Source organism: Chiloscyllium plagiosum, chromosome 34 (assembly GCF_004010195.1).
Source record: "Chiloscyllium plagiosum isolate BGI_BamShark_2017 chromosome 34, ASM401019v2, whole genome shotgun sequence".
Classification (NCBI taxonomy): domain Eukaryota; kingdom Metazoa; phylum Chordata; class Chondrichthyes; order Orectolobiformes; family Hemiscylliidae; genus Chiloscyllium; species Chiloscyllium plagiosum.
In genome coordinates, this window is record NC_057743.1 from 25339780 (window position 1) to 25360510 (window position 20731).

The 20731-nt window shown below is 43.9% G+C and overlaps 1 protein-coding gene across 4 annotated transcripts in view; it reads left to right on the forward strand.

The window, feature by feature from the left end:
- The window catches only part of LOC122540354 (paired box protein Pax-7-like), a 184028-nt gene that overhangs the window by 65840 nt on the left and 97457 nt on the right, over positions 1–20731 (forward strand). For all 4 annotated transcript variants that reach the window (XM_043675953.1, XM_043675954.1, XM_043675955.1 and 1 more), the window contains one exon: positions 13701–13903. In XM_043675953.1, coding sequence (XP_043531888.1) covers positions 13701–13903 — 203 coding nt within the window. The remainder of the gene's footprint in view (positions 1–13700; positions 13904–20731) is intronic.

Consider the following 20731-nt stretch of genomic DNA (forward strand, 5'->3'; position numbering starts at 1 on the left):
TCATTTTCCCTCCCTCCACCTTGTCTCAGTCCCAACCCTCGAACTCAGCACCACCTTCCTAACCTGCAATCTTCTTCCTGACCTCTCCGCCCCCACCCCACTCCGGCCTATCACCCTCACCGTAACCTCCTTCCACCTATCGCATTTCCAACGTCCCTCCCCCAAGTCCCTCCTCCCTACCTTTTATCTTAGCCTGCTTGGCACACTTTCCTCATTCCTGAAGAAGGGCTAATGCCCAAAACGTCGATTCTCCTGCTCCTTGGATGCTGCCTGACCTGCTGCGCTTTTCCAGCAACACATTTTCAAGTTTAAACAGTTGTTAAGAAGACTTATGGGTTCCTTGGGTTTATAAATAGAGGCATAGAGTATAAAGGCAGTGTTGCTACACCACATTAAATCATTGGTCAGATCACAGTTGGAGTATTGTGTTCAGTTCTGTGCACCTTATTTAAGCGAGGATGGTAATGCCCTAGAGAGAGTTCAAAGAAGAATGTCTAAATGATACGAGGATTGAAGGATTTTAGATACAAGGAAAGATTAGAGAGATTGGGTTTATTCTCCTTAAAGCAGAGCAGATTCGGAGGTGACTTTATTGAGGTAGTCAAAATTATGAACAATTTTGACAGGGTAAAGAAGATTATTCTGTTTCCATTAGTCGGTATATCAGTAACTAGGGGTCACAATTTCAAGATTATCACCAAGAGAGCTATGAGTGAAATGAGGAGCAACTTCTTTAATCAGAGAGTTGTTAGGATTTGGAATGCGCTGCCTGTGAGAGTGATGGAGGGGGATTCCATAGGAGGTTTCAAAAAAGAGAGCTGGATACATATTTGAAACTGATGAAGTTAGAGAGCTACAAAGATAAGGCTGGTGAGTGGGTCTAGCTGGGTAACGCTTTGGGGAGCTGGTGGAGACACGATCGGTCAAATGGGCCCCTTTTTTACACACACTCATATTCAATTACACATACACGCTCAACCACATAAGCACATACAATCACTCAGACACTCATTCTATTACATGTGTACTCATATTCTATCATACATTATTTTTATTCATTCACAGGATGTGGACATTGCTGGCTGGCCACCATTTATTGCCTCTCCCCAGTTTAGAATTATAGAACCATAATGATCTATAACACAGAAAAAGGGCCTTCGGCCCATTGAATCCACACTAATCAAAAGCAATCACCTAACTATTCTAATGCCATTTTCCAGCACCCACATGTCTTGGCATCGCAAGCGTACATCCAAATACTTTGCAAGTGTTCTAAGGGTTTCTGCCTCCATCACCTCCAGGCAATGAGTTCCAGATTCCCACCACACTTTGGGCAATAAAGCTTTTTTTTTTGAAGGGGATACACTGATAGTAATCCTGAAAAACAGTAAAAGTAAAGGCCAGTTCGCCTGACATCTGTCACTGGGAAAATATTAGAGACCACCACAAAAGAACTCAATAGCAGAACATCCAGAAATGCACAACATCTTCCCTCGAGAAGGTGGTGATGAGTTGCTTTCTTAAACCATTGCAGTCCATGTGCTGTGGGTTAATCCACAATGCTATTAAGGAAGGAATTCCAGAATTTAGCTACGGCAATATATTTCCCAGTCAGGATAGTGAGTGGCTTGGAAGGAAACCTGCAAGTTGTGGTGTTCCATGTATCTGCCGCTCTTGTCCTTCTACATGGAAGTGATTGTGGGTTTGGAAGATGCTTTGGTGAATTTCTGTAGTGCATCTTATAGATAGTAGACACTGCTGTTACAGAGTGTCGGTGATGGAGGGAGTGGATGCTTGGTGATTTGGTACCAATCAGGTGGGCTGCTTTGTCCCAAGCTGCTGGAGTGTTGTTGGAGATGCATCCAAAGGCAAGTGGGGAGTATTCCATCACACTCCTGACTTGTGTTTGTTGATAATGCACAAGCTTTAGGGAGTCAGGAGGTGAGTTACTTGCCACAGTATTTCTAGAGTCTGACCTGCTCTGTGTTTATGTGGTGGTCCATTTGATTTCTGGTCAATGGTAACCCCAAGGATTTTGATGGTGAGGGATTCCGTGATGATAACACCATTGGACTTCCAGGGACACTGATTAGATTGTTTCTTATTGGTGATGGTCATAGCCTGACATTTGTGTGGCACATATGTTACTTGCCACATATCAGCCCAAGACTGAACTTGTTGAATTTGAAGATTGACTTTGATGAAGCAGCTGTAGATGGTTGGGCCAAGGACTCCTTCAGAGATGTCCTGGAGCTGAGGTGACTGACCAACAACCACAACTATATTCCTATCTGCCAGGTATGATTCCAACCAATGAGAGTGTGTCTCCTGATTCCCAGTGATAGGTTTTGGTCTCAGATTGGATTAGATTAGGTTCCCTACAGTGTGGAAACAGACCCTTTGGCCCAACAAGTCCACACCGACCCTCCAAAGGGTAACCCACCCAGACCCATTTCCCTCTGACTAATGCACCTAACACTATGAGCAATTTAGAATGATCAATTCACCTGACCTGCACATCTTTGGACTGTGGGAGGAAACCAGAGCACCTGGAGGAAACCCACGCAGACACAGGGAGAATGTTCAAACTCCACACAAATAGTCACCCAAGGCTGGAATCAAACCTGGATCCCTGGTGCTGTGAGGCAGCAGTGCTAACCACTGAGCCACCGTGCCGCCCCCTAATGAAGCCACACTTAGTCAAATATGGCCTGATGTTAAAGAATGTCACTCCCACCTCATCTCTAGAATTCAACTATTTTGACCATGTTTGAACCAAGGTTGTAATGAGATCAGGAGGCGAATTGCCCCGGTGGCATCCGAACTGGGCATCACTGAGCAGCTTGTTGCTGAGCAGGTGCTGCTTGATAGTACCATTGATCACTTTATCACTTTACTGATGATCGAGAGTAGACTGAAGGCATGGTTATTAGCCAGGTTGGATTTGTCCTGCTTTGTGTGCATAGGATATAACTGGCGCTTTTCCATGTTGTCAGGTAGATGCCAGTATTTTAATGATACTGGAAGAGCTTGGCTACAGGGGTGGCAAGTTCTGGAATACAAGTCTTCTGTACAATTGCCAGTCTTTAAATCTGTAATTAAATCTGTACAAAGGATCATCCACTCGACGCTTTAGACTGAGAATTGTTGTGAATGCTTTAGCCTTATCTTTTGCACTGATGTGTTGGGCTCTTCCATCATTGAGGATGGGGATATTGGTGAAGCCTCCTCCTCCAGTAATTTGTTTAATTGTCCACCATCCTTCACCACTGGCTGTGGCAGGGCTGCAGGCTTAAATCTGATCTGATGGTTGTAAGTTTGCTTGCTTAGCTCTATGTACTACTTGCTGCTTATGCTGTTTTGCATTTAAGTAGTTCCATCTGGTAACTTCACCATGTTGACACCTCATATTGAGTTATGCCCTCCAGCACTCCTCACTGAACCAGAGTTGATCCCATGGCTTGATGGTAATGGTTGAGTGGGAGATATGTCAAGCCATGAGGTTGCAGATTGTGCTGGAGTACAACTTTATTGCTATTGATGGCCCACAGCACCTCATGGGTGCCCAGTCTTGATTTGCTGGATTTGGTTGAAGTCTTTCCCACATAGCATAGTGGTAGTGCCACACAGCACGATAGAGGTCATTCTCAATGTGAAGGCCGGACTTCATCTCCATGAGGACTATGCGGTAGTCGCTCTTACCAATACTGTCATGGAAAAATGCATCTGCAGCTAGCAGTTTGATAAGGTTGAGGCAAAGTATGTTTTTTTTTCCTCTTGTTGGTTCCCTCACCATCCGCCCCAGACCCAGTATAGCAGCTCAGTCAGTCTTGATGGACATTGAAATCCCCCACATGGAGTGCGGTTTGTGCCCTTGTCCCCCAAGTGTTGTTCAACATGGATGAGTATTGATTCATCAGCTGAGGGAGGATAGTATGTGGTAATCAGTGGGAGGACTTTGCTGGGTTGACAGGGCAGTTTCTGCTGTTGTCTTTTCTGGTGCCTAGGTTGATACCAGGTGATTTGTCCGGTTTCATTTCTTTGTTGAGATTTTCTAACAATTGATACAACTGAGTGCTTGATTGGCCATTTCAGATGGCAATTGATTGTCAACCACATTGCTGTTGGTCTGGAATCACATGTAAGCTAGACCAGATGAGGATGGCAGATTTCCTTCCCTGACATTTAGTGAATCAGATGTGTTTTTCCAACAATCAGCAATGGTTTCATGGTCATCAGTGGATTCCTAATTTCAGATATTTTTCATTGATTTCAAACCAGGGTCCCCAGAACATTAGCGGAGTTTCTGGATTAATAGTCTACCTATCGCATCTCCATATACACTCACTTTTGATCACACACACATTCAAATTCATGCACACAGATGCATTCATACTCAGTGGTACACACTGATATTCAATCGCACACACACTCAATTACACACATCCAACCACACACACAAACTCAATCACACTCACATTCAATTACACACACATACTCACATTCAATCATATTGAATCATACACATTCCATCACACACATACATTCAATCACATATTGATTATCAATAGACGATGAATCCAGAAACCCAGATAATGTTCTGGGGATCCATGTTCAAATCCTGGCATAGCAACTAATGGAATTTGAACTCAATAAATATCTGGAATTAGGTGTCTAATCAATGATTGTCAGGTAAAACTCATCTGGTTCACTAATGCCCTTGAGGGAAAGTAACTGTCATCCTTATCTGGTCTGATCTACATGTGACTCCAGACCCACAGCAAAGTGATTGACATTTAACTGCCCTCTGAGAAATTAGGGATGGGTAATAAATGCTGGCGAGGCCAGGGATGCCCACATCCTGTGAATAAATAAAATACACAGACACTCGCATTCAATTACAACCCTACACACACATGCACGCACACATTCAATCTCAGATATACACACTCTCACGCATTCAATTACATGCACACACATACACAGTTTCCAGTGGGGACACAAGATAATGATCAGGACCCTAGTTAATTTTCTCTTCCCCACTGCAGGAGATAGAGACACTGATATCATCGCCCTGCTCACTGCCCCAAATGAGATTGAGCACGCTGGTATTTTTGATCTCCGTGCTAAATCCATCAGGATCGTTGACAACATTCTCAGCTCATTGAATGTGTCTGGACTGTGAGTGGAATTTGGTGTGGATAGCAGCAGTGAGGTTGATGTCTGCTCAGGGAATAGTGATACACAGAAAGAAAACACTGGGTTACAAAAAGATGAATGGGAATGCCAGTGTCTCAGCACTGGCACCAATGGGTAAAGTAATCTAATATATCTGTAAATCATCAAAAGGACTGCGGGTGCAGACACTCACATATCTGAACACACACCCAGACACAAGGTTCAATGCAGATGAAATTTAATTCTATCCAAGCTCGTTTAAAAGTTCTGCTTACTTTTTGGGGCATTGGTATTTAAGGTTCGTAGAATTGTAAACATCATTAAACGTGCAGGTTTCATGCAATGGTCAATTATATAAGTGAGTGGGATTCATTTCTAGAAGAATAAAACTGATAACAGAAAAGTTATGTTAAATGTTTCTTGAACTGTGGTTGGATCACTCTTTGATTACTACGAACAGTTCTGGTCTCTATAGTATTAAAAGGGTACAGAAGCACTGGAAAAGGTGCAAAACATGATTTACTAGAGCGATACCAAAACTGAGAGCTTAGATCTATTAGATAATATTGAACAGGTTGGGACTCTTTGCTCTAAATAAAGAAGGTGGAAGGTTAATCTGATAGAGGTATTTAATTTGATAAAACAGTTTGATAGGTTAGAGAAAGAGAAGATATTTCCACTTGCTGGTGAGACCAGAATAAGGGGCTATAAATGGAAAATAGTCACCTATAAATTAAATCATGAATTCAAGGGAAACCTCTTTATCCACAATGTTACACAACTACCTCATGGAGTGGTTGAGGTTAATACCAAAAATGCAATTAAGAGCAAGTTAAATAAATTCATGAAGAAGAAAGGAATAGAAGGATATATTGATGGGTTGAGAGGATGTAAGGCAGAAGAAGATTTGCCTGGAACATAAACACCAGTATTGATTTAATGGGCCGAAAAGCCTCATTTCTTTGTTGCAAGTTCCATGCAATATTCCCAGCTGCACTTCCCCAAGTAGGAAAGTGACAAGACAAGAGTGTAGACATTAATTCCAAGATAGCATAAATAACTTCATCAAGCTCTGCTTATGTCTGTCTATGGTATGCACCTGTGTGTGAGTGTGTGTGTGTGCGTGTATCTGTCTCTGCCTGTCTGGATGTATGTGTGTGTTTGTCTATTAATGTCTGAGTGTGTCACTGTGTCTGTGTGTGTGTTGTGTGGGGTGGATAGGGAAGGGAACTCAGAACAAATTAAAATCAACAAGTTCTGGCGCAGATGAAGGGGCCCTGGAATACTTGTGTAAGTCCCATCATTGAATTGTCCTGGACTCAGCTGCAAACTGTTAACCCTTTGATTCTTGGCAGCTGGTACTTTATGTCATTGGTGGTGAGGGAGGGGGTTGGAGGGGAAGGAAAGTTAGTGATGATATGCAAGGTTGCTTCAGTTCCAACCTGCTTACACCAATGTACATCCAGACCGACTCCCTGACCAAACGAGATGCCTGGCTCTGCTTCTGTAACTGCCAAACCAAGCTCCTGCTGAGAAGGGGTTAAAAGCTAAGCCTGGTTACCAGTGCAGAAAAATTTCACAGCGTCATTTTAAACATTCATTTCCCAACCTCCTCCACACCGACAACTCCCCCGACCCTCAAATAAAAAGCAAAAACAAATCAATGGAAAGGCAGTAAATGTGAAAAGGGTCTCGGAGCCAGTCATAATGACAGCCTGTCTTAGCCACTAGGCCTGAAGAGCAGGTACCTTTGTTATGCCTCAAACAGCCTTAGACCCTGTGATCCCACCCCCTGCTGCTTAATGTTTTAATATTCAGCCAGCACCTTCCTTCACAGAGCACCACATCGAGTAAATATGTCAGCGTTTATAGATATCACATTGGGTTGCACGGGTTTGTCAGTGCTGTATTCACTCACTAATGGACCCCTAAGGTGCAGGCCGCAGAGCGCTGAAAGGGTCCTCAGGCCTCTGTTTTGTCCTAGGTGAGACAAAAAAATCAGAGTGCACACAGCACACATGACAAGAGCTATTAAAAGCCAAATGGTGCCAGGTTTTTGTGTGCTAAAAGGGAGGAGGTCCAACTGCTCAGTTGAAGGCCCTGATTCCCCATCCTTCAAAAGAAACTATTATCAACACAAAAAATAAAAGACTCGAGCGTTTTCATTCACTTCACTAGAAAAACAATTTATACTGCTCCTTGTGGTTTTTTTTAAAATGCCGATGATTTCTGAAGTGATTTTTACGTCTAAAACTAGGACTTTGGTCCGCTGATAGTTTCTGCAAGTTTGTGTGCCGGGTTAATACAGAATTTTTCAGACACACCACTTTTTCCTCACTAACTTTAGTTAGAAAATAATGAACAAGAAAGCCTGCAGATTCCACACCAGTCCATGTACCTCTCTGTGCTGACTTTCTGCTTGTCTGCCTCTCTCTGTACCTGACCTGCTTCTCGCACTCTCTCCTTCTGTCTTGTTGCCTTTTTCTCTGTATCCGCATCTCTATCTTTGAATCTCTGTATCTGTCTCCTGTGTCTCGCTTTTTCTTATTCTGTCTCCTATTTTTACCTCTATGTCTGTCTGTATCTATCACTTTCTGTTTGTTTATATGGCTCTGTCCATTTGTTTCTGTTCTTTTCTCCCTGTCCCCCTCATTATATCTTTCTTTCCCTCAGTCTGCCTCTGCCACACTCTCTTTCTCTCTATCTGTCTGCATCCACCTCCTTCTGTCCACTCCTACCCAGGCCCCCTGGCTGTATCCTGCAGCAATGAATATGGAGTGAAGGCCTTTAATAGATTTCACAGATGTGGCGAGGGACTGACTGAGGCCCCATTAGCTCTGAGCCTGCCGTAAGGTCAGACACTGGTAAAGATAAAGGGTTTGAAGATGTGAAAGGAAAGCAGAGCCTGAGTTTGATGGACATTTCATCTGTTGCTGTACAGACTGGAGTGAGAGGGTAATGGTGTCAGCTCCATCATCTGCCCACTCTGCATATACTTAACTCCCTTTTCCCCAACTTGGTTTCTCCATTTTTATTCTCCAGTTTTATGCCCAAAGCTGCCTCACTCCCCCAGGACACGAGTCACCCCCTAATTTCTTCTACATACATGATGGTGAGTTCTAATCAGGCATTCAACCGTGAAGGGCATCATAGCTGAGACTGATACCCTCCAGCCCAACTTCCACAGATTGGATAGTGATCCAAAACTGGAAACACTACTTGGCTAGTTCAGGCCGGATAAAGTATCCCTAACCAATGAGATAGCTGACCCACTTACAGCACAGTGATGGGTTTCCTGGTTAGGTACAGGGTAATACAGAGTACATGAAAGGTGACAGTTCACTCTTTCTGTCTGCAGAACCTCACTGAGTAGAAACATAAATTGTTGAGCTGGGATGCAGTGTGAAGTCAGTGGGGGGGGGGTCAGTCATGTGGGCTATATCATATTGGCTATACTATAAACACCGCCTCATTTTTAGTTCTGTTGATAGATTAACATGCTATTTACAGTGAGCAGGACATTCGACAAAAACGTATCTTGCAGCCTTACTTCATGCCCCCCCCAACATCTTTCATCCTTTCTGCTTTAACTGTTTCTCTAGCTTCCTCATAACTGTGTCTACATGATTCACCTCAACTACTTCACATTGCAGCAAGTTCCATATTCTCCTCACCATCACAGTAACCAGGTTACTGCTGAATTTCCTCTTTCATTTATTCTATCTATAGCCTCTAGTACTGGTGTCACTCCCCAAGTGGAAACACCTTCCTCACGTCTACCCAATCAACTCCTTTCACCATCATAAAGACTTCAATCAGGTCACCCTGGCAGTTTTGAGAGACTGTCCAATCTTCCCTGCCAGTATCTCTGGTTGCTGTTGGGCTTACTCTCTCAGTTCTGACATTATCTACTAAATTATTGTTTAACTTTCTTCAATGTCTCTAAATCCTGGTTCTGGCATGGAAATGGAACTATTGATATCTCTTGATTGAGTAGCAGGACTAGTAGCTCATCTGAAGACATCTGTTTTGTTCTCCCACCCAAGGTGAGTTTCCACTGCGGTGATGCTGACCTGAAACCAGAGAGCTTCTCATCATCTAGACCGTCATCCTCTGTGGCCTCTTTTGCCCAATGAGATCCAACTTTTCACACTCAAGGAGCACCTCATGAGTGCACCTTGAACTGAGAAGCATTGATCAGAATGGCACTGAGCTATTCCATGGCCCCACCCCACCCACTCTGACCCCCTCACAACTCCACCACTGTGTTCTCACGCTCTGAGATCAGTTGTGGCTCATTTGGTAGCAGTCAGTCCGCATCCCAGTTGAGGACTTAAACATAAAAATCTAGATGATATTCCTCTGTGATACTGAGGGAGTACTCCACTGTTGGAAGTTCTGTCTTTCCTTTCAGATGTGATGTCAAACCGAGTCTCTGTCTGATATCTCAGATGGATATCGATGGAACTATTTCAAGGTACAGCAGCAAATGAGGACTGCAGATGCTGGAGCCCAGAGTCCAGAGTGTGTTGCTGGAAAAGCACAGCAGGTCAGGCAGCATCCGAGGTGGAGAATCCACGTTTCAGGTAAGAGCCGGGCTCCTTGGATGCTGCCTGACCTGATGTGCTTTTCCAGCACCCCACTCCGGACTATTTCAAAGTACAGCGGAGATACCCCTGGTAGAAAAGGAGAGACTTAGTGGGTCTGACAGCATCTGTGCAGAGAGAAACATAGGATCACGCCACCCGAAACATTACTGATTCCTCTTCTCAGATGCTGCCAGACCTGCTGAGCATTTCCAGCAATTTCTGTTTTTGTTTCTGATTTACAGCATCCGCAGTTCTTTCGGTTTTTATGAAACATGGTAAATATTTTGAATCCAATGTAACCCTTCTCCGAAATCTGGAGTTTTGAGGAAGTAATTTTGGGCTTGTAACATTATCACCGGCTTTCTCCCCAACGATTTTATGAGACCTGCTGAGTTTCTCCAGCACGTTTCTTTTTTTATTTTCACAACTCCAGTTTTTTTGGCTTTTGTGTTCCCTCTACTGGATGTTTATCCCTCAACGCCCCCTAACACACTGCGACTGTGAAAACTGGCTGTACACAAAGTGACGGCTACTTTGAAATAGCAACTGGGCTTCAAACTTAATTCCTTCCGAAGCACTCCTGGGGCAGCCTGCGGTCTGGAAAGGCGCTATATAAATGCAAGTCTTCAAGAGCAGGGTTTTGTGAGCCCCTGAGCTCAGGAACGGCACCAGCTGTGAAACCTGAGACACTGTCTCGGGGTGGGGCGGGGGAAGAGCCTGGGACAGCGAGCAAGTGAAGGCCAGAGCTTCTTGCAGTCACCCTGAGAGGACAAAACCCGACTCAGGGATGATGTTACGGGGGGGGGGGGCTCTTGTGTAATTTGGTTTCATTAATGCACCCACATGTCTCCAGCCGTCCACAACTCCCTCTCCAAGCTGAAGCAGCATCTTTCAGTTCTTGAGTAGCCCCTGAGTGGGTCTTAATGACCGGTTTCACCTAATCCCTTAACACCTTGTTTAATTAAACTTCACGGCCGATCGCTGATTCGCTCCGTCTCTTGGCCCCAATTTCCGCACACTACCTCCCCCCCCCCCCCAATTTACCAAGAAATGTATTTTCCCTAATCCTAACCGCAGCAAACTCCTTCAGCATAGACATCCCTCTAATGATGCTTGGGCTTGTTTGGATTTATTATTGGAGAATGTGCCCTGGCTGCTTGACTTCTACTCACTAATTTACACATTTGTTCATGGTAGACTGCTTCACAAAGCTGCAATTTTTCCACTCTCACAGCCTCACAAATGACCACATCACACCTGCAAACATTGTTTACAGCTTCCTCGCCACTCTCAAATTGAATTTGAAGGACGGTTACATTTTAAGCCCTTTGCTTATATATTTTAGTCTAATCCTCCAGGCTCTAACCCCTTTGCCTCCTCGCTTCTAATTTTCATTTCGCTTCCTTTGGCAAGTAACAGAGGGATCTGATCTTTGGCGACTTCCAGCTGTTTTCCGAAGAAATGTCAAAGGGGAACAGGAACCGAACTTGCAAATTTATCCTGGTAGCCGCTCAGAGCGGGGTATTGCGAGTTTACACGGGGGCAGATCAGCAGCAACAATCAACATGAGCAGGGAGGTGCTGTCGCCTCCTGGTGGCGGGTTCTGTAGAAGCAAGTTCACATTTGGTCTTCAGGACAAGGGAGTTTCAGACTAAGAGGATTCATGGACTTGCCTCTAACTGGTTGGGGGAATGTAGTCTGACATTGTGGGCACTTTTAAATTAATCGGACGAAGAGAGAGGCGCATTGGGAAGGCTTCAAGTGAGAGATGTGCATTTTTCTCTTAATTCATGCTCAATTTGTTATTTCTGGTAAGTTTAATTTTACAATGTGTGTGATAGAGTACAATGTTACTGTTTGGCATGTATATCTATTTCAGAGTACTAAACTGAGGGACGTGTGTTATGGTGTGTGTGAAATCAGTGTGTTAGGGTAAGGGGTGCAAATTATATGTGTTATCCTGGGGGTGCATGTTATATCAGTGTGCTACTGTGAAGGGTGCATATTACATAGTGTGTTAGTGTGAAGGGTGTATGTTATATCAGTGTGCTACAATGAGGGGTGTGTGTTATATCAGATTATTATAGTAAAGTGTGTACATCAGTGTGTTATGGTGAGGGGTGTGTGTTATATCACAATGTTAAAGTGAAGGGTATGTGTTATACAGATAATATTATGGTGATGGGAAGGCTTGATGTGTTGCCAGTTCTTAATTAGTGATCTCCGTCAGTTTAGCAGTTGACGAGCCCCCAGGTTAGGGAGGGGAAAATCAGCCAAGGTTCCCTCTTTCGATCATTATCCAGAAACTCCTGTGGGGAGTTCTATGTGCCTGTGGGATGGTTGTGATGCCTCACTTGGTCAAATAACCTGCTGATATTGACTTGCCTTTGCCACACCAGGAGCACTGGCAGCTACAGGGGCCAAGTGTTCCCCAGTAATCCACCAGGGTACAGCATAGTCCAGAGAGGATACACTCAGGAGAAAGAATCAGAGGAATTCAGTGTACTTGGTTCATCATTGCTGTACAACCCTTCATCACAACTTGTTGATGTGGTAAAGCCTCCAGCATCACCCTGATGGTGAGGCTGAGAAATGTTAACAGGCAGTGACTGGTCTGCACAGGAGCCCTACAGCAACCAATCCATGACATTAATAAATACTCTTCATTATTCGAGAAGGGCTGGATCTGACATTTACCCCATCAGGGTTTCATTCAACCAGTCTAATCTTTGTAGAATTGTAGAAAGAAAATATTGCTTAATGTACATATTTGTTGGAGAGAGAGACAGACAGCATTTTAATGATTCTGTTTAATGAGATGTAACTCTACTTAGATTGTAATCCCATGAAGGTTTGATGTACTCAAAGATTCCAGATTCAGACTGTCCAGTAGGAGAAACTGAGGACTGCAGATGCTGGAGATCAGAGTCTAGAGTGTGTTGCTGGAAAGGCACAGCAGGTCAGGCAGCATCCGAGGAGCAAGAGAATCGACGTTTCGAGCATAAACCCTTCTTCAGGAAAGAGCTGTGCTTTTCCAGCACCACACTCGACTCAGACTGTCCAGTCCAGATTGAATTTGGCTGATCTCAGCTGGGCAATGGTAAAGGCTACAATCCCCATCAGCCCCTTCCTGTTGCCAATCTGGAATATGCTCCAGATTTGTACCCTGAGGTCAGGATCTGGTTCACGTGTGATTCACCCTATAGTCTGCTGGTGTTTTCCAACAGCCATCACATTGGATCAAAGTGAGGCTCCATTGAGGGGATGGCTTTTGTGGAAACAGCAAGAGTTGGTTCAAACTAGATGCTTTACACTGGATCAAGGGCATTGATCAATCACACAGGGTCATTTGTACTTGATTCCTCAAACTGGCTCCTTCATCCTCGCTGTTTTCCAGTGGATCCTTCCCTCTAGATCAGTCAGACTGGGTCCGGTAGTGGCTTGGGATTGAGATTTGGCTCAGAACAGCTTGACTGCTTCAGTAACAATTGTTCATGAGACACTGGTTACTGTCACATCAATCAGACTTGCTTTGGAACTAGGAAACATTGCCATGGTATCAATATTGTGCCATGTAAATAGTATGTATTGTATCCATGGCATGGGAAGGAAGGGGTGAAATTTCCCCTGACACTACACCTGATTTACAAGGAAATTACCTGATATTTTACTATTGCCCACGTTGGTCCTTCCATGAGAGGTCATGGGAGGATAGTCATACTGTGCCTTCAAGAGGAGTTTCTATCTATCTATCTATCTATCTATCTCTGATTAGAAACACCATAGATTGGACTGTCCCTCAATCTAACCTTGGCCCTGTCTGTGGTCCATCTTATTTTGGTTGGGTCCCTAGACACCCTCAGGGAAGAAGTTGCCTATGTCATTCTTTGAACCCCATACAATCCTGACTCTTTCCTTTTTACTCCTCAACAGGCAATCGCTTGGATGACGGGACCTCGGACGTGGAATCAGAGCCTGATCTCCCACTGAAACGAAAGCAACGTCGCAGTCGCACCACGTTTACTGCAGAGCAGCTGGAGGAGTTGGAGAAAGCCTTTGAGAGGACCCACTACCCAGATATCTACACCAGAGAGGAGTTAGCCCAGAGAACGAAACTCACAGAGGCACGAGTCCAGGTGAGTTCACCAAGTAACATCATGTTGTGTCTAGAGTCTACAGCACAGTGATAAGGCATTCAATCCAATAGGTCTTTTATACTCTAGGGGGCCTGTTGCATCAGCATATCTTACTACCTTTTTCAACTCACCAAAGCAGATTGAGGGAAGATTTAGATGGAGGTAGATTTAGGAAAGGTTTAAAAATTGGTGACTGTTCCCAGTAGCTGATGTTATAAGGACCAGGGGACACAAATTTAGGATTTTGAGAAGAGATGCAGGGGGATCTTACATGTACACTGTTAGTTAGTGGTAATAACCTGCAACCCACTACCTACAAAGGGGATGGAAGTGGAGTTCTTCAATGATTTTAAAGGACATTGGATGGATACTGAAGGAAGTAAAATACTTTATAAGAGTCCTGGGATAGAGCAGGGAATAGAACTGACAGGATTGCTCTACAGTGAGCTGACATGGACTCAATGGGCTGAATGGCTTCACCTGTATCATAATTACTCTATTTTCCTAAAAGAAGAGAAACCACAGCACTTTCAACGTCATTGACACAGGGAGAGATACCATATTGACTACTGAGAGGTGCTGACATTTTCCAACTGATATACTTCAAACTGTATTGCTCTGTTTTCTGTGGCAATGTTAGTTCTAACAAGACTAAACATTATTACTCAGTCTCAGCAAGGCTGGAAAGTCTGTTAGAGTAAGGACTTGGATATTGCTAGAAAAAAAAGACACACTTCCTTAAACCTTTTTACCTTGCACTCATCAGGGCAATTCACAAGATTATCAATTTAAGGGGAAAAAAACCCCAACATTCACTCCACATGCGAGGAAAATGTTGATTAGTTGTCAAGTGGAGTCTGATTAGAAGAGACATTGCCATGGATAATGTATCCGTTTACAATGATTGACAATGAACGTCCAGGCATGGTTTAAATTTCTAACCAGGCAAGTTAACTCTGATTAGTCAAGGCATTGTCCTGAGAAATGAACCAATGAGTCATTATTACCTGTTTTGCTGAGTTTGGCCTCATGGCTTACTCTGTCTGTGTATAAATGGGCTTTCCAAGACCCTCAAAATCTCTTCAATAACCCTGATATAGAGGCCTTCCATTCTCTCTTCCCAGTCATGTTTTTGTCCATCAGAAAGTGACAGTGTATAATAGAAGTGAATGGGGAGAGGTTGAAATCTATTGGGTTGCTTTACTGTGGGAATGAATAAGGAAGTGGTTTGGTCCACTGACAGTCAAAGCTTTGATAAGCTTTTAACAATTATCTAGTGGTACGTATAGTGAATGAATAAGCAACAAGTTGTGCAGGGCTCTGTGTTTGTTAGTTCTACAATTACAACAAGGCTCCAGGGAGCTGTTTCAGGAAACCTCAGCAAAGGTCAGTTTCTTACCTGCAAACTGTATAGATATAATAAACACAACCACTTTACATAGGGAGAGGGCTGCATTATCTTAAAAATGTGTTGCTGGAAAAGCAGCAGGTCAGGCAGCATCAAAGGAGAAGGAGAATCGACGTTTCGGGCATAAGCCCTTCTTCATTATGGGGTTGCATTATGCCCAGAGGGCTGCATTATGTCCAGCATATCACAGGACCTTCATGAAGCTAAAATTCACCAAAGCTCCCACAATTGTCTGGACAGTATTGGAGATCAAATTGGTCTTTGCTCGTAGCAGGAAATGAGCTTTAATGAATGGACCTCCATTTCAAATCTGCTGACTTCAATATGAGAGAATGTTGGGTTTGCTTTAGAATTTCATGTGGATTGATTACTAGACCGCGGAGTACTGCTGCCAAAGGCCAATTTGACTCTCTGCCAGAGCATAGTCGCTCAGGTGCCAAACCTCATCCAATAACTCCTCATTCCTATGTGTGCTAGACAGAGAAGGCTGCCAGAGTACTTGACAGTGGGGAGCACTTGAGCTGAACCAAATACTGCCCTCATCTAATGTTCACTTACAGGACAGTGATCAGGAGAAGGAACCATGTTTATTTCCCACTCTGTTTTTGAGGCCAATTGTGCAGCCCCATTGTAAAATCAGTTAAATTAATAGAGCGCAGGCTGTTCCTCAGGGACTGTAAAGGTCTGTATGGCTCAGTTATGCAATAGTTAAATGTTGGCCAACAATCTGAGAGAGATTTTATTGCATCTCATTGACGGGACATTCTTCACCCCAATGGGCGTACATTTTTAGCCCAACATTCAAACTGTTTGCAATGTAGAGAACTGTTAGTTAAAAGAACTCTGAGATTGTGTGGGAAGCTCATCAGAAAACAATGTAATTTGGAAGTTGACCCTTAGGTTGGTTCTCCACCTCTTTTTCCCTTTGAATAGAACAGCCCATTGTGAGAGTGGGATCAATGAATTTCTCCCTTTGGGTTTAAAATGGCACTGTAACCATTGTTCCTAAAGAACATTGACGGAGAGCTGGGCAGAAAGAGGCTTCACAAACAATTCATGGCTGAGTGAGTAAAGAGGAATTGGTTCCTAGTGGCAAAAGTGTTGTTAACAAGAAGATAGAGTTAAAGTCTTCGGCAAACCAGCCAGAGGCAACATGGGCACACTGTTTTCTCCTGATGCAATGAGTTTGTGATGTCTAAACGTTGGAGGGCAGAGACAGTGGACACAAATTCAACAGAATTTCAAAAGGGCGTTGGAAATATTTAAAGGGAAAACTGTAGGCGGCTATGGAAAAGAAAAGGGAGCTAGCTCTTTAAAAGTTCTAGCAAATGTATGGCAGACTGAATGGCCTCCTTCTGTACTGTACGATTCTGTGATGGAGTCTTTCCTCGATCTCATTACTGGGTACATTTGGATATGAATTATTTGGGTCCTACCTTCTGCCCCTCTCACCTTGCGCTGTTTTGTCAGTTCAGTCATAACATTTCATAGGTTTTTAGCTTGTGAGATTTCAGTGTAGTTTCTGTGTTTCTTGTTTTGATGTCAGCATGTCCTGTTTGAAACAAGACAGTTGGAAGAGAACAACTCTCACTGACAATTTGAACGAAGGTTTGACAGAACCTCCACTCAAAACAGCAAGAACCAGCTGTTATGGCAGCAAAGCACAGACCTATGGGCCAGAACAGGACTGTGGAAAGTTGTTAATGTGGCCCTCTGGCCTGACCAAGGCCCTGGGTTAAGGCAGGGCTCTGTGGTGTTCTTACACTGGAGCAAGATGTTGTGCACCAAGGACAGCTCCATCAACAAAAAAAAGTCAAAATAGCAGATCTCAACGCAAGCTGTATATTTTGAAGCCACCTAGACTGGGAATACCACTAATGGGGAACAACAGATTATTGTAAGTTTAAGCAGGAAATCCTACAAATAGCAATATGAGAAATGAGAAGATAGTCCTTTTTGTAATGATGTCTGTTGAGGGACAAATCTTGGATAGGAGACTCCCTGCTGTTATTTGAAATAGAGATAGGATCGTGTACATCCACCATTTAGCTTCCAAAGCTCAGGACTCTGCTGGCCGAGATGAACGGCTTTAACCTGTCCTGTGGAGACTGAGCCTCTGCCTGACTGAGCTATGGCTGACACACAATTATCCTGAACAAATTGAGCAGGTAGCTGAAAGGCAGTGAGCAGCTCATACCAAGACCCATTCCTCCCACACCTCACATTGTAGCGCAGCACCATGCCTCTGCTATCTGTCAAACGCTTCCCCAGCAGTAGTTCTTCACCACAGTTTCCAAGGTTTCCATATCTCTGAAGAAAATCATTTGTCAAATATAGCACTTAGAATCATTGAATCCCTGCAGTGTGGAAGTAGGCCATTCAGCCCATCAAGTTACACTGACCCTCCGAAGAGCATTCCACCCAGACCCACCTTCCCATCCTATCCTGTAATCCTGCATTTCCCATAGCCAATTCTCCCAGCCTGCACATCGTTGGACACTGTGGAGGAAGTTAGCATGGCTAATCCACCTAACCTGCACATCTTTGGACTGATGATGATGCTCGGTTGCACTTGGTGAAGTTAGGTTGGAGACAGGCGTCCTCTGCCATTTCTTTATTCCGAGGCTACCACAGTGAGTCCTGTGGCCCTTGCCTGCGTGGTTAGGGGGATGGACAGACTTTGGGCTATGTGAGTGCTACAGTGATTAATGTTTACAATCTTTCAGAAGGCCCCAGAGAGACGGAGTGATCGACACTGAAATGTAGAAAATGTTTGAGGGATCGGTGGACTTGAAAGTGGTGGGAAGAGGCTGGATCTGGCAGTGAGAAATCTTTCTGGAATGTGTGCTCACAACAGCTGTCGTCTTTATTCTTTCTCCCGACAAACAAACCTCTCTTTAATTTTTTTTCACCCCTTAAAGCTGAGATTCTTTTGTGATTCTACTCGCTCGGAAATGAAATGAGAGTAAAAATGTCTTTTAGCTACCTTGGAGTGTATTAAAGTTATGGAATCTTACAACCTTGAAGGGGACTGCCTGGTCCATCATGCCCTTATCAACTAATTAAAAATCTATCCATTCAGCCCCTTCCCTGGGCCAGAGTTGCTGAGATCACCACTTGCGATCTTCTTTGGGTTTCTAGTGAATAATTGCTGCTTGATGGCATTCCATCACTTTGCTGAAGATTGATGGGTAGACTGATGGGGTAGTAATTCACCATGTTGGATTTGTCCTGCGTTTCGTGGACAGGTCATACCCTGAGTGGCATCCACATTGTTGGATCGATGTCAGTGTCATAGCTGTACTGGAGTAGTTTAGCCATAAGTACAGCTAGTTCTTGAGCACAAGTCTTCAATACTACAGCAGGGATGTTGTCAGGGCATGGCCTTTACTGTATCCAATGCCTTCAGCAGTTTCTTGATAGAATGTAGAGAGAAAATGAGGACTGCAGATGCTGGAGATCAGAGCTGAAAAATGTGTTGCTGGAAAAGCGCAGCAGGTCAGGCAGCATCAAAGGAACAGGAGAATCGACGTTTCGGGCATAAGCCCTTCTTCAGCAACACATTTTTTAGAATGTAGAGAGAATCAACTTGGCTGAACTGGAATCTGTGATAGTGGAGACCTCAGGATGATGCCAAGATGGCTTATCAACTCTGATCTATCAGCTGAAGATGGTTTCAACCTAGTTTTTAGCATTACAGAGATCCTCCAGCATTGCAACATGGAATGGTCACAGAGCCTCTTTCTCCTTTAAACTAGTACTGACTCACTGCTGGTCACAATGGAACATGATGAGGCTGATTATGAGATCGCTTAGCTGTGATTACAGCAGACCGCTTTCACTGTTGAGCCTGAATCAGCCTGTGGCTTCACCCGGTTAACACCTCTCTGTACCACACTGAGCCCTGATTTACATTTAACAATAAGACCACTGGGAACTGCATTAATTGCCAAAACCCATTGCAAAATGGAGCAGGGAATGTTGCTATTGTTTTACCGGCTCCATATTCCTTTCTCGCCCATTAGGAGTGTGCACGTACATCCGAGATGCGCTTTCATTGCAGTCAGATTTACCTTTTGAGTTAAAAGTTCAAATCCTGTTCCTTGAGCATGTAGGCCAGGCTGATACCCACGTGCAGTACTGAGGGAGAGCTACATTGTCAGAGGTGCTGAGTATTGGATGTGACCATCTTTGTACTTTGGCCCTGTTTACTTTCTCAGGTCATTGCAAACAATTCTGTGATGCAATTTTGGGTAAAGAGTAGCAAAGTTATCCAATTGCTTAACCAGCATCACTGAAACAGTTAATCAGCCCTTTATCAAAGTACAGTTTATAGGACCTTGCTGGGTACAAATTGGTTGCAGAGTTCCTACATTACACGAATGACTATACTTCTAAAGTTCTGATTTGGCTTAACGCACTTTGAAATATTCCAAAAATGTAAAAGTTTTTTCTGTTTTTTTTTCCCTTTCTGTGTGCAAGTGTAACCCCAAATCTTAGCCTCCATTTCTGAGTTGCGTTTCATTGGTTGCTATTGGTGATTAATGTGTTGCGAATTTATTAGTAAGAGTGGATTTGTCATCACCAAGAGTCTGTAAAGATGAACAGTCACATTACGGACTAATTTCATTTGTGGGTGAATGAATTTATTTAAACAGCAGAAGCCATGTGACACAAACGTGTCCTTCAATCATGGGACTGACACACAGCCGGCACACTGTGGGAAGTATTCAGTTTCTCTCCTGTGTGCAGGGAGCGTTGATATCATTAATGCTGTATGACTTGAGCTCACACTGCAGGCTGGGAAAGAAACGGAGGACTCAGCAAGGAGCTGGTTTGCTAGAGTTTGGTAGAAGAAGAAATTAAGTAGAAGCAGATTGCTAAAGACTGAAGGGTGATGGCCAGCTTACGTATTCATGGCCTTCTTGTACACACTCTCATTTTGACCTTGTACAATCATGTAAAATGGCTCATTGTGGACCCGGATGTCTCTTCCATCTTTATTTCCATTGATTTCCTTGAGCTGTAAATCAAGGGCCAACCCACTGTCACTTGTCTTACACCATTGTGCAAAGTCAGGAGCCGTCCTATGTACTTTCTTTCTGATATACTCCATAATGTGTCATAAAAATTACTGAAGGAAACAGTAGCCCGAGGACCTGATATGGTCACAACCAGGCACTTTCTCATTCCCCAACAGGAAATGCTTCTCCTGTCATAATCTCAATCTGAAACTTTATTGCTGGAACAGCACAGCAGGTCAGGCAGCATCCAGGGAACAGGAGATTCGACGTTTCCTGAAGAAGGGCCTGTGCCCGAAATGTCGAATCTCCTGTTCCCTGGATGCTGCCTGACCTGCTGTGCTGTTCCAGCAATAAAGTTTCAACTTTGATCTCCAGCATCTGCAGACCTCACTTTCT